The sequence below is a fragment of the Octopus sinensis genome, linkage group LG8 (assembly GCF_006345805.1).
Source record: "Octopus sinensis linkage group LG8, ASM634580v1, whole genome shotgun sequence".
In the NCBI taxonomy this organism is placed as follows: domain Eukaryota; kingdom Metazoa; phylum Mollusca; class Cephalopoda; order Octopoda; family Octopodidae; genus Octopus; species Octopus sinensis.
The window spans coordinates 62,955,134-62,967,841 of NC_043004.1; the positions used below are offsets into that span (position 1 = coordinate 62,955,134).

General features: G+C 35.8%; 1 protein-coding gene across 6 annotated transcripts in view; it reads right to left on the reverse strand.

The window, feature by feature from the left end:
- Positions 1–12,708, reverse strand: part of LOC115214825 — a 100,310-nt gene that overhangs the window by 66,503 nt on the left and 21,099 nt on the right. For 4 of the 6 annotated variants that reach the window (XM_036505422.1, XM_036505421.1, XM_036505423.1 and 1 more), the window contains exons 1-2: positions 10,706–11,193; positions 4,605–5,786 (exon numbers count right to left, since the gene is read on the reverse strand). In XM_036505422.1, coding sequence (XP_036361315.1) covers positions 4,605–5,786; positions 10,706–10,772 — 1,249 coding nt within the window. In that variant the 5' untranslated portion in view covers positions 10,773–11,193. Of the gene's footprint in view, positions 1–4,604; positions 5,787–10,705; positions 11,194–12,708 lie in introns of those variants that run through there. The other 2 variants (XM_036505425.1, XM_036505424.1) reach the window with 1 other exon arrangement.

Consider the following 12,708-nt stretch of genomic DNA (forward strand, 5'->3'; position numbering starts at 1 on the left):
CGACGAAGAGCTCCGCTCGAAACGTCATACCCTCCTTCTTCCCATTTCCTGAGCGCCTAATAATAATAATACTGTAATTGTTCCACGTGTTGTTGTTTTTTCTGTTTTCCCGTTTGGATTAACCTTATATATATATATATATATATATATATATATATATATATATATATATATATATATATATATGCATGTATGTATGTACGTATGTATGAACAAATCGTACCAAGGACTTATTCCTTGTAAGCTTAGTACTTATTCTATCGGTCTCTTTTGCCGTACTGCTACGTTACAGGGACATAAACACACCAACATCGGCTGTGAAGTGATGGTGGACGGGCGGACACAAACACGCACATACATAAATATATCTATATACGAAGGGCTTCTTTCAGTTTCCGTCTACCAAATCCACTTACAAGGCTTTAATCGGACGGAGGTTATAGTAGAAGACACTTGCCCAAGGTGTCACCCAGTGGGACTGAACCCGAAACCATGTGGTTGGTAAGCAAACTACTTACCACACAACCACTCTTGCGCCTAGGAGGAAGAAAGGAGAAAGAATAACCGATGTTCATCGCTATGTATGTAGGGGAAGAATTCACAAAAGAAAACAAAAGACGAAGACAGGTGCTGTAGACAACAAACCGAGGTATTAGTATAACGCTCGGGGAGTGAAAAAGTCTTTAACGTTTCGGGCCTACGCTCTTCCACAGAAAGGGAGACAGAAAGAAACCGGGGGAGAAAATAAAGAATGTGTAGTGGCTAGCGATCTATCATGGTGAAGGCAGAGCAGAACAGTCACACAGGAGAGCTAAGGAGAAGGGGAGATAACAAAGTTGTGATGATCCCGAAACGAAGGTGCTCGCGCGTGTGTATAAGAGAGTTTGTATGTGCGTGTGGATGAGGGCTGGTGATCTTGACGTGTGCTTGTGTGTATGTGTATGTGTGAAAATGTGGGTCTGGGAAGTGGGCAGTGCAAATGTGTGTGTGGTCGTGTGTTGTGATGTGATGTGTTTTGTGGGTGGTGTAAGGTGTAGTGGTGTGTAGTGTGGTGTGATATTATTTGTGGGTGGGGGGAGGCGGAACAGGGGAAAGCAAAGGTAGGGTGTGGGTAGGTTGAGGGTGGGGTAAAGGTGGGGTATGCGGGTGTAGGTGTAAGTGGTGAGATGTCGTGAGATGTGGAAGGATAGGGAAGGTGGGGTTGTAGTATACATACACGTATGTATGTATTTGTATATAAGGTATATGCGTAATGGCATGTCCTTGTTGTCCAACGTTATGACAGTCTTTATTATTGAAGATGACACATGCATTCAAAACAGAAAGAGAATCCATAAGCAAATTTAGTTCCGTAAGATTTTGTACTTCTTTATTGAACGGAAAATATATCACAAAATTTTTTCCACCATAACGTTTCTTTTATATTTATACAACTAGAATTTGGTGCCCCCAAATATATTTACATATACTTTTCTGATTAATGCTACTTTTTAAAAGATACTTAGATACTTTTTGGAGCAATTGGTCTGCGATTTAAACATTTTTGTGGGGTCATGATTGGTATCTTTGTATTTTGCCCCACACTTATCTTCAAAATAGGTATATTTAAATGCTCTTTTTACAAATATATGTTTTGGAGATTATAGATTACTGAATATTAAATATTGAACTTGTTCGTTTGAAAACTGATATAAAAATGCATGTATGAATCAAATTCAGTATTATATGTATAAAGAATATACATATGTGTATATGAGGCGCAGGAGTGGCTGTGTGGTAAGTAGCATTGCTTGACAACCGATGCTGGTGAGTTTACGTCCCCGTTACTTAGCAGTTCGGCAAAAGAGACCGATAGAATAAGTACTGGGCTTACAAAATGAATAAGTTCCGGGGTCAAGTTGCTTGACTAAAAGGCGGTGCTCCAGCATGGCCGCAGTCAAATGACTGAAACAAGTAAAAGAGTAAAAGAATATACATATGTGTGTGCTTGCGTGGGAATGGCTTTTATAACTCTTGCTTTTTGTTTGAATCGTCAGAAATGATATTTTTATAGAAACAAATTACGCTTTTCTTGAAAGGACAGTCCGTATTCCTTGGAAGATTAATAATACACTCTGTAGCATCCATGGACATCGGCTATATGGTGTTCCTGCATTCATTTCTTCGGGAGATATGGCACAAATGGAGGATTAACAATTTTGACCAATTAGAGTTTTGATTGTGGTATGTGGGCATTTCTGTTTGTATTTGGTGGGGAGGAGTAGAAGGTGATGGAAAGTGAGGAAGTAATAGTTATAAGGATATGGTAGTGTATGTGGTGCTCTTGGAATTATTTTGATATTTGAGTATGCAGATTTCAGGATGTGTAGTATAATTCTCCGTTTTGGCGTCTCCTCAATGAATTCAGATATAGTCGGGTGATATTTTCTTTAACGACCATTTAATGCATTTTTGTGGTATAATAATATAGCATATAGCATATGAAAATAGTGGTTATTTTCTTTAGTTGTGTATATGTTCTTCTCTTGTACTATTATATAGTACAATATCCAGTTAACATTGGAATATATATACCATATACGTATATATACAATAGGATAGATACACACAGATGGAAACACACGAGCAGAACAAAGAGGTACACATTTTTTTAGTAATATTTATAACTATGTATGATGGAATAAAGTTATGTCATATCATGAATGTATAAAATTGCTTAGTATTAAACGATGGGGCAGGTACCTGACGTTATGTGCCTGTGATGTGTTACGTTTAGAAATATCGGCAGTGGAGGTTAGTTTCAGTGGGTTTGGTTCTGGGCTAAGGCGATATAGTGCGCATACTATGCATCCGAATTTGAATAGTCAGTGCAATACTGTATTATGGTACTTTCAGACTGTTGTGGTACAGATACATATGATACTGTGTGGTCAATGTGTTGTATATGATGTATTATGAAGGAGCGCAAAGAGGAAGGCTGGAATGCAATGTATAGTGGTAATTCTGTATGATCGTGATTGTTGGATATAACACCATAGAATCCAGACGGCTTGAGTTGAAACCGAACTATCAATGAATCGGTTTTTAAAAACATTTAACAGAAATTGTTGTTGCGTCAATCCGATAAACCATAGCTGGTGTTTTTCCAATATATGAGATCACTAAACAGACAGTCAAGTTAATAACATCTCTAGTGCCGCAGGTCAAATAATCAGAAAGCAAAATTCTTATGGTCCAATGATACCATTACCTTTCTGGTTGTAAGGTGCATGAGACGGACCTCAGTGTAAATTTCCTGGATTCGTGTTAGTAGGTGTAGAGAAGCTATGGACTAAAATGTCACGAATAATACGTTTCCGCCCGAAAGTGGAGAAAGTATGTTCATCGAATATAAAATACTGGACATAGTTTAAAAGAAGAAGAAGGAAATCACGCAACATCAACAATTACCTAGATAAGGAATTAGGTGGGAATGCAACACAGTGAAGTATGACTAGATCAGGGGACGTCGGTTTGTAGATGACATCGTGTTTGCGATCTGGAAATTGTGAAATGGGTATTGAAGCTTTTGGATTTGGGGAGTGACAGTATGCAAAGATGGGGGAAGCCAAATGAGTAAGAAGCTTGCCGTTTATATAAAACAGACGCAATGAAGATGCTTGTGTTGTTAATGCAATAAGAAGCATCAAGAGTGTGTCTATATGTGTGTGTGAGCACGCTGGAGTGTGAGTATATGTGTGTGCGCTTGTGCGTGTGTGCGCGTGTGTATGCGTGTGTGTATGAGCGCATATATCGGAGGACGACGACAGTGAAGTACTAATCGGTTTATGTAGCTTTTGTTAGAAGTGAGAAGCAAAACAGAAAATTAGGTCCTGATACGGGTTCCATATCATGAATGGAATGTTTCGCAAAACTGAAACTGATGCTTTCACAACAATGATCTTCCAAATTAATGAAATAATCGTTTGTGTTTCCGATTTGTATTTTCTTTTTGATGACTTAGGATACACCTTTATCGTTCGTTTGAAAAGTATATCTTTCAACGTTATAAAATTGGTAAACGTGGCAAAACTAACCCTATTTTTTACAGATACAATGTTTAGTGATTGAGTATATTTTATTTGTAATATAATGAAAAGATTCGGAATTTTAGCCAGGCAACGTTTAATTTCATACACCCCTAAGTTTTGTTATTTGTAATTAGGAATTTGGCATGTGGGAAGTTCAGTAGCCTTTTCAACAACAGAAATATCATTTAAATCTCATTGAAGCAGCCCCGCCATTATAATTTTAAAAGAATAAAGAACACTAATACTTTCAGAATCAGACACGAACTTGATGATGAACTATGTCATACGTAAAGTGGAGCGAAACGATAATGGACAATATTTCTGTATTCATATTTGTATTGCATATATTAATAATCCATTTACATTCGTTTGTATACCTTTATATAAATACATTTATATAAACAAATGCATAGATGTGTATTCGAATGAGTTGATTATTGCTTTCTTGGGGAAGGAAAGAAATATCTACGTATTTAACTAAGACCTAATTTCTCAGGAAGAATTGCAAGCATAAAAACATTCATGACGACTTACCTTGGTGAGTCTGTTCGAAACGTATGTAAAATCCTCTCCCATATCCTTTACTGTCGGAACGGAAAACAAAGGCCAGATGATCAGTATCAAGAACCATAGGAGGTGGTAATTTTCTACCTGTATAACGGCGAAAGAACCGTTTGCTCTCATCAACGAACGTAATTTCGAGAACGTCTTTATTAAATTCTAAATCTAAATCTTCAAAAATCACTTTGATGCGAAAATCACGAGAAATTTGTACTTTCCATTCGCAGCTTTCGAAGCTTGCATATGCATAAGGGTAACCCCGATTTACAATCACTCCTTCATTTGTTGTCAATTTCATTCGGCATGAAGTTTGAGAATGAGCAAGAGCAACATCAGTATTGATATTGTTTATAAGACCTGTTGTTTCTCTTTGTATCGGTTCTTCAGCTGTTTTGTTGGTGGTTGTTTTAAGTTCACTTGAATTGTAAGAAACCGTCGAATTATTTGGAAGTGTTGTTGTTATCATAGATATATTAATTCGACTCGGCATTTTGGAGTTATTAGAGTAGATAAAGCTCTCATTACTATTAGATTGCCTTAATTCACTTGGCAACCTGTCTTCAGCTGTGAATGTTGCTTTAGACATTGTTGACTTTTTATTTCTTATGATTGGGTATACGAGTTCTAAATCATTTGTAAAAGATCTGTTGAACGTTTGACTCAGTTTCAATTTGGTCTTTTCTGTTGACAGATGAAATGATAATTGCGATCTTGACGGTGAAGATGTTGAGGACAGGCTTGTTAATGAGTAGTTAGAGTTGTTGGTCGGAATGGAAGAAGTGGTAGAAGGTGGAGTGAACAGTAATTGTGCTGTTAATAAAGAAGACGATAGCGTTGGCGACTGGGGCTGCCATGATAATAATGATGAAGATGATAATGGTGAAGATCTTATGTTGGATACTGGATACCTTGAAATGCTATGTTTCGCATGTTCTGGAATTGTAAGTGTTCTATTCCTTAATTTTAATGATAGTGTTATTTTAGATGTAGATATAGTCATCCTTTTCCTTCTTACTCTCTTTGTTGGTGATGTTCTCGTGGAGTCAGTTCTTGGTTTGATATATGTAGCAAATACTCTATCCTGATGATATCCATCCTTAAATTTCAGATGACTAGGAAACGAGGCAGATGAGTTAAACGAATTTGAGCGATGACCTACGAAGACATAAAATGATACTCACTGATAACAAATAAAAAAAAGGCCGTGCACACAGACATACATACATGCATACATACATACATACATGGATACATACATACATACATACATACATACACGCGCGCGCGCGAACATATCGATGCACAAAAGTTCATTTACCCATATTTTTCCATAAAGAATAGGAAGGAAGATAATTAAATTGGATGCCATGCGGTATTACTTCTCATACTCCTCGTCCTTTTCTCATTAATCTTCCAGTTAAATTTTGACTTTATACATTCAGGGTCAGTAAGATATGTGTCAAACTATGGCTGGGTATTGGCGGACCTATAAGAAACTTGGAGGAGATGCATAGGTGTGTCCGTTCCAGATGTTTACTCCTTGAAAAGAGGCTATACATGGCAATGGTTCTAACCGTCGCGCACCTAGATCGGTGTTATTTACGTAAAATGGGTGGTAAGAAATGTGAAGCCATGCATTCTTAAAAAGTTACTACAAGCTTTTTAGAAACTTAGCTGGACATATCCTCACAAGTGCTGCTACAGGGTAAAACCTGACACACCGGCGCCCAGAAAGCAGTTTATTCATGGCTACCTTTTCGAAACTGAAAAGATATAAATTACGTGTACTCTATAGTAACGTATTGATTAACATAATTCCCATGGGCTACCATTCTATTACTCTGTTTCTGAAAACAAGGATATCTGGAGAGTGTATGTAATGTGTCTCCTTTCTATAAGTGATGGGTTTTCTGTCATTTTGAATCTCACACAGATATGCATCAGCGAAAGATATAAATATACACAAAGGGACGCTTATAAATATATATATATATATATATATATATATATATATATGTATATATACAAAAACACATGAATATATACATGGTGTGTTTGTATGTGTCGCTTTGTGGTAACAAGCTATCATTCCAACCACGTGATTCTGAATTTGGTTCAAATGCGGGGTAACTTAGGAAAGTGTTTCTGCTCTTGCCTCGGCCGGGCCTACCGAGGTCTTGTGAGGGGATATGGTAGATGAAAATTGAAAGAAGCTCGTAGTGTAATATATATATATACATATATATATATATATATAAATCTAAATAAGAAGAAATCTCTGAGCTGATGAAGGAAAAGTGGCGTTTTACCCACAAATCCAGAAACAGACTGTCCTCGGGTATCGTATATGGATGTGATCTTTCATTGTTTTTCCCTTATACCTATGTGAGTTATTTTCTGAGTAGCATGTCTGGAGACTTTTATTTGCAGTTGAAGAAATAGCCATATTTTTGGCTGCTATTTCTGAAAAGTTCGGTGTGTGGTATAAAGTGAATTTTTTTACTTTACCATATTTTAAAATTAATACTTCAAATACACCGTAAATGGTCTTTACATACCGAATACTGCTTGGTCGAATTTATTAACAATTAATAATTCTACCCCCTTTTTTGATGACAATATAATACTTTTCTCTCCAAGAATTTGAACTACAGTTTTTACCTCTGTAGAAATGTAATGCTCTATGACTCACGTGGGTGGACAGGGAGAATAATAGATCTCATTCGTATTTTTGGATTCGCTAGTACTGGGTGTCTGGCATGGTTTGTCCGATGTTACAGATCGGAAGGGTATGTTTGATTCTTAGTATTTTCAAATCTAAATAAGAAGAAATCTCTGAGCTGATGAAGGAAAAGTGGCGTTTTACCCACAAATCCAGAAACAGACTGTCCTCGGGTATCGTATATGGATGTGATCTTTCATTGTTTTTCCCTTATACCTATGTGAGTTATTTTCTGAGTATGCATTGTCTGGAGACTTTTATTTGCAGTTGAAGAAATAGCCATATTTTTGGCTGCTATTTCTGAAAAGTTCGGTGTGTGGTAAAGTGAATTTTTTTACTTTACCATATTTTTATAAATTAATACTTCAAATACACCGTAAATGGTCTTTACATACCGAATACTGCTTGGTCGAATTTATTAACAATTAATTATTCTACCCTTTTTTGATGACAATATAATACTTTTCTCTCCAAGAATTTGAACTACAGTTTTTACCTCTGTAGAAATGTAATGCTCTATGACTCACGTGGGTGGACAGGGAGAATAATAGATCTCATTCGTATTTTTGGATTCGCTAGTACTGGGTGTCTGGCATGGTTTGTCCGATGTTACAGATATCGGACGGGTATGTTTGATTCTTAGTATTTTCAAATCTAAATAAGAAGAAATCTCTGAGCTGATGAAGGAAAAGTGGCGTTTTACCCACAAATCCAGAAACAGACTGTCCTCGGGTATCGTATATGGATGTGATCTTTCATTGTTTTTCCCTTATACCTATGTGAGTTATTTTCTGAGTATGCATTGTCTGGAGACTTTTATTTGCAGTTGAAGAAATAGCCATATTTTTGGCTGCTATTTCTGAAAAGTTCGGTGTGTGGTAAAGTGAATTTTTTTACTTTACCATATTTTTATAAATTAATACTTCAAATACACCGTAAATGGTCTTTACATACCGAATACTGCTGGTCGAATTTATTAACAATTAATTAATTCTACCCCCTTTTTTGATGACAATATAATACTTTTCTCTCCAAGAATTTGAACTACAGTTTTTACCTCTGTAGAAATGTAATGCTCTATGACTCACGTGGGTGACAGGGAGAATAATAGATCTCATTCGTATTTTTGGATTCGCTAGTACTGGGTGTCTGGAATGGTTTGTCCGATGTTACAGATATCGGACGGGTATGTTGATTCTTAGTATTTTCAAATCTAAATAAGAGAAATCTCTGAGCTGATGAAGGAAAAGGGCGTTTTACCCACAAATCCAGAAACAGACTGTCCTCGGGTATCGTATATGGATGTGATCTTTCATTGTTTTTCCCTTATACCTATGTGAGTTATTTTCTGAGTATGCATTGTCTGGAGACTTTTATTGCAGTTGAAGAAATAGCCATATTTTTGGCTGCTATTTCTGAAAAGTTCGGTGTGTGGTAAAGTGAATTTTTTTACTTTACCATATTTTTATAAATTAATACTTCAAATACACCGTAAATGGTCTTTACATACCGAATACTGCTTGGTCGAATTTATTAACAATTAATTATTCTACCCCCTTTTTGATGACAATATAATACTTTTCTCTCCAAGAATTTGAACTACAGTTTTTACCTCTGTAGAAATGTAATGCTCTATGACTCACGTGGGTGGACAGGGAGAATAATAGATCTCATTCGTATTTTTGGATTCGCTAGTACTGGGTGTCTGGCATGGTTTGTCCGATGTTACAGATATCGGACGGGTATGTTTGATTCTTAGTATTTTCAAATCTAAATAAGAAGAAATCTCTGAGCTGATGAAGGAAAAGTGGCGTTTTACCCACAAATCCAGAAACAGACTGTCCTCGGGTATCGTATATGGATGTGATCTTTCATTGTTTTTCCCTTATACCTATGTGAGTTATTTTCTGAGTATGCATTGTCTGGAGACTTTTATTTGCAGTTGAAGAAATAGCCATATTTTTGGCTGCTATTTCTGAAAAGTTCGGTGTGTGGTAAAGTGATTTTTTTACTTTACCATATTTTTATAAATTAATACTTCAAATACACCGTAAATGGTCTTTACATACCGAATACTGCTTGGTCGAATTTATTAACAATTAATTAATTCTACCCCCTTTTTTGATGACAATATAATACTTTTCCTCCAAGAATTTGAACTACAGTTTTTACCTCTGTAGAAATGTAATGCTCTATGACTCACGTGGGTGGACAGGGAGAATAATAGATTCTCTTCGTATTTTTGGATTCGCTAGTACTGGGTGTCTGGCATGGTTTGTCCGATGTTACAGATATCGGACGGGTATGTTTGATTCTTAGTATTTTCAAATCTAAATAAGAAGAAATCTCTGAGCTGATGAAGGAAAAGTGGCGTTTTACCCACAAATCCAGAAACAGAATGTCCTCGGGTATCGTATATGGATGTGATCTTTCATTGTTTTTCCCTTATACCTATGTGAGTTATTTTCTGAGTATGCATTGTCTGGAGACTTTTATTTGCAGTTGAAGAAATAGCCATATTTTTGGCTGCTATTTCTGAAAAGTTCGGTGTGTGGTAAAGTGATTTTTTTACTTTACCATATTTTTATAAATTAATACTTTTATATATATATATATAGGCTCGAAACGTAAAAGACTTGTTTTATTTCTATTCCTCAGCGCCATAGTAATACATTATTTGTTTGTACTCCACCTGCCTTCGTCTTTTGTTTATTTTCGTAAACCTTCCCGTTATATATATATATATAAGTATGTATTTGTATTTGTGTCTGTGTTTGTTACCCCACCATCGGTTGACAACCGATGTTGGTGTGGTTACGTCCCCGTAACTTGGCAGTTCTGCGAAAGAACCGATAGAATAAGTCTCGGGGTCGATTTGTTCGAATAAAAGTCGTGCTCCAGCATGGCTGCAGTCAAATGGCTGAAACAAGTAAAGGAATAAAAGTAAAGAATATATGTTATATGTGTGTGTGTGTGTGCGTGTAATTATATACATGAGTCTGTGTCAGTGAGAATGCAACGAAGTGAAATTACAATTAAAACTACATGTATTGGCGACAGTACACATCTGGTTGACTAGGTGTTTAAGACTTTTCATGCGCACCAAACCCACATGTCTTTTTCACTAAAGTTTGAAATGCAAAATTTGAAAGTCAAATCATTCGTTATTTATTTGTGTGCGTGTGCGCGCGCGTGCGTGTGTGGGTGTGCGCGCGCGTGCGTGTGTGTTTGTGTGTATTCGGTTTTGATTGTATAATTGCGGTTGTTTGCGAATGTATCTGTAAATTTCTACATACATCCAAATCGAATATAAATAAGACAAATCATTTAATAAATATATTTCTCGGCTTACCTTCGTAAAATTGCTTACCAAATATTGGAATTATTAATCCGATATACATACACAAGAGTACAGACATATTTGTATATTTTTGCTGCTATTTCTACCTCTCGTAAATTACAAATAGTTCCGTTGTCCGTGTCAATTGATATTATTTGTTTCGTTTTTACGTTTTAGGATTAGACTTATTTTCCTTCAGTTCGTTTGTTTTCAAATTTTCTTGTATTTTTGTGTCAATATTCGAATCCCCCCTGCTTATGATTCGCTTCAACTGTCTCCCGTAGAAACTTGTAGTGTTTTCTGGGAAATTCGTTTCGATGAAACTCTTCCTTGTATTGTAAGTGATCCGTTCTTTGAATAGGAAACGAAGTTAAGCAAGATTCATTGAATTTAATTCCTACCAGAGTTGTTTCGATTCTCTTGAGAACCGTTGCTACTGACATCTGGATACTGTTTTGTTATTTTGTTATCCATCCTAATGGGTTGAACTTTTACAAAGAGAAAACGGAACTTCATCGCTTGATTGATGGTTGGTGTTTAGATGTGAATAACAAGCAAGGAGAGAGAAATAGACAGAAACAAGAGAAGAGAGAGAGTGAGACAGCGCTGGACAGAGGTGGACATGTGTTTGCAGGACTACGTTGTGTAAATACAAAACAAAAATAAGACAAGGACTGAATTACGAATTAGGAGTCGATGGGGACAGAGAAGCAGGAGGAATGCGATAAAAGTGAGGTGAGGAAAGCTGGTGTGTAAAGGTCGCAGTCAGTGTAAAGAGCGAAAAGCAAATATACTTAGTAACAAAGATCGGTGAAATGTTGGAAAAGCAATGCTATGTTACATCGATACACAAATACAAACACATACACAGACACACACACATAAACATATACAGCTACGTAAAAGATTATATATATATATATATATATATATATGTACATACATGCATATATATATATATATATATAATATATATATTATATATATATATATATACTTAATAATTAGGGTTCAGTAAAGATTTGCTTTACCACATACCGAAGTTTAGAAATAGCAGCCAAAAACCGTTAGCTAGTTCTTCTACTTTAAAAAGGGACTCCCAGAAAAAACCAAAATACTCGAAAACAATCCACACAGGATTATATATATATATATATAGCGACGTATGATATTATATACACATGAATGCAAGGTCAAATACATCCGTACATACGTAATACTGAAACATTCATACATGTACGCGAAACCGATCGCCCATACATGGTATTGCGTGAAGTCGTCTTTAGATATAATGTGAAAGATTTTCAATAATCATATAATTTTCTCTCAACCTACACATAAACACAAACACATGCATACTGATATATATATATATATATATACATGTGTGTGTCTGTGTGTATGTGTATATGTGTGTATATACATACATACATGTACATATATATATATAGTGGGTTAAAAAGCAACGTTGCTTGGAAAGGTGAAGCAGTTCTTTATGTGTTTTAATTATTTTAATTTATTACCCTCATATTGACGATATATATATATATATATATATAATATATATATATAATATATATATATTATATATAGAGAGAGAGAGAGAGAGAGAGAGAGAGAGAGAGAGAGAGAGAGATACATACATAGATACATAGATACTAGCAGCTAAGCCCGGTATCACCCGAACGTTTTGGATGATGTGGCTGTAAAACGTGCTCTGTATAAGCATTCGATTTGTTTGGTCAAGCTTGCGTTAAAAAAAAAATATGAAATACTTTTTTCTGTCAAAACGGTAAAAATAACTGACCAACAAAATAATACCATCATTCAACCAAATCAAAAAATAAACTCAAATACTAAGCAAACAAAGGTGAACCATCCCACTTCCTTTGCGCCGCAAACGCACACGCACACACAAACACACACACACGCGTACACACACATTCACATAATCCCCTTTTACATACACACATATATTCACACATTGTTGAAACGTTGTTTGATTTATTATTTCA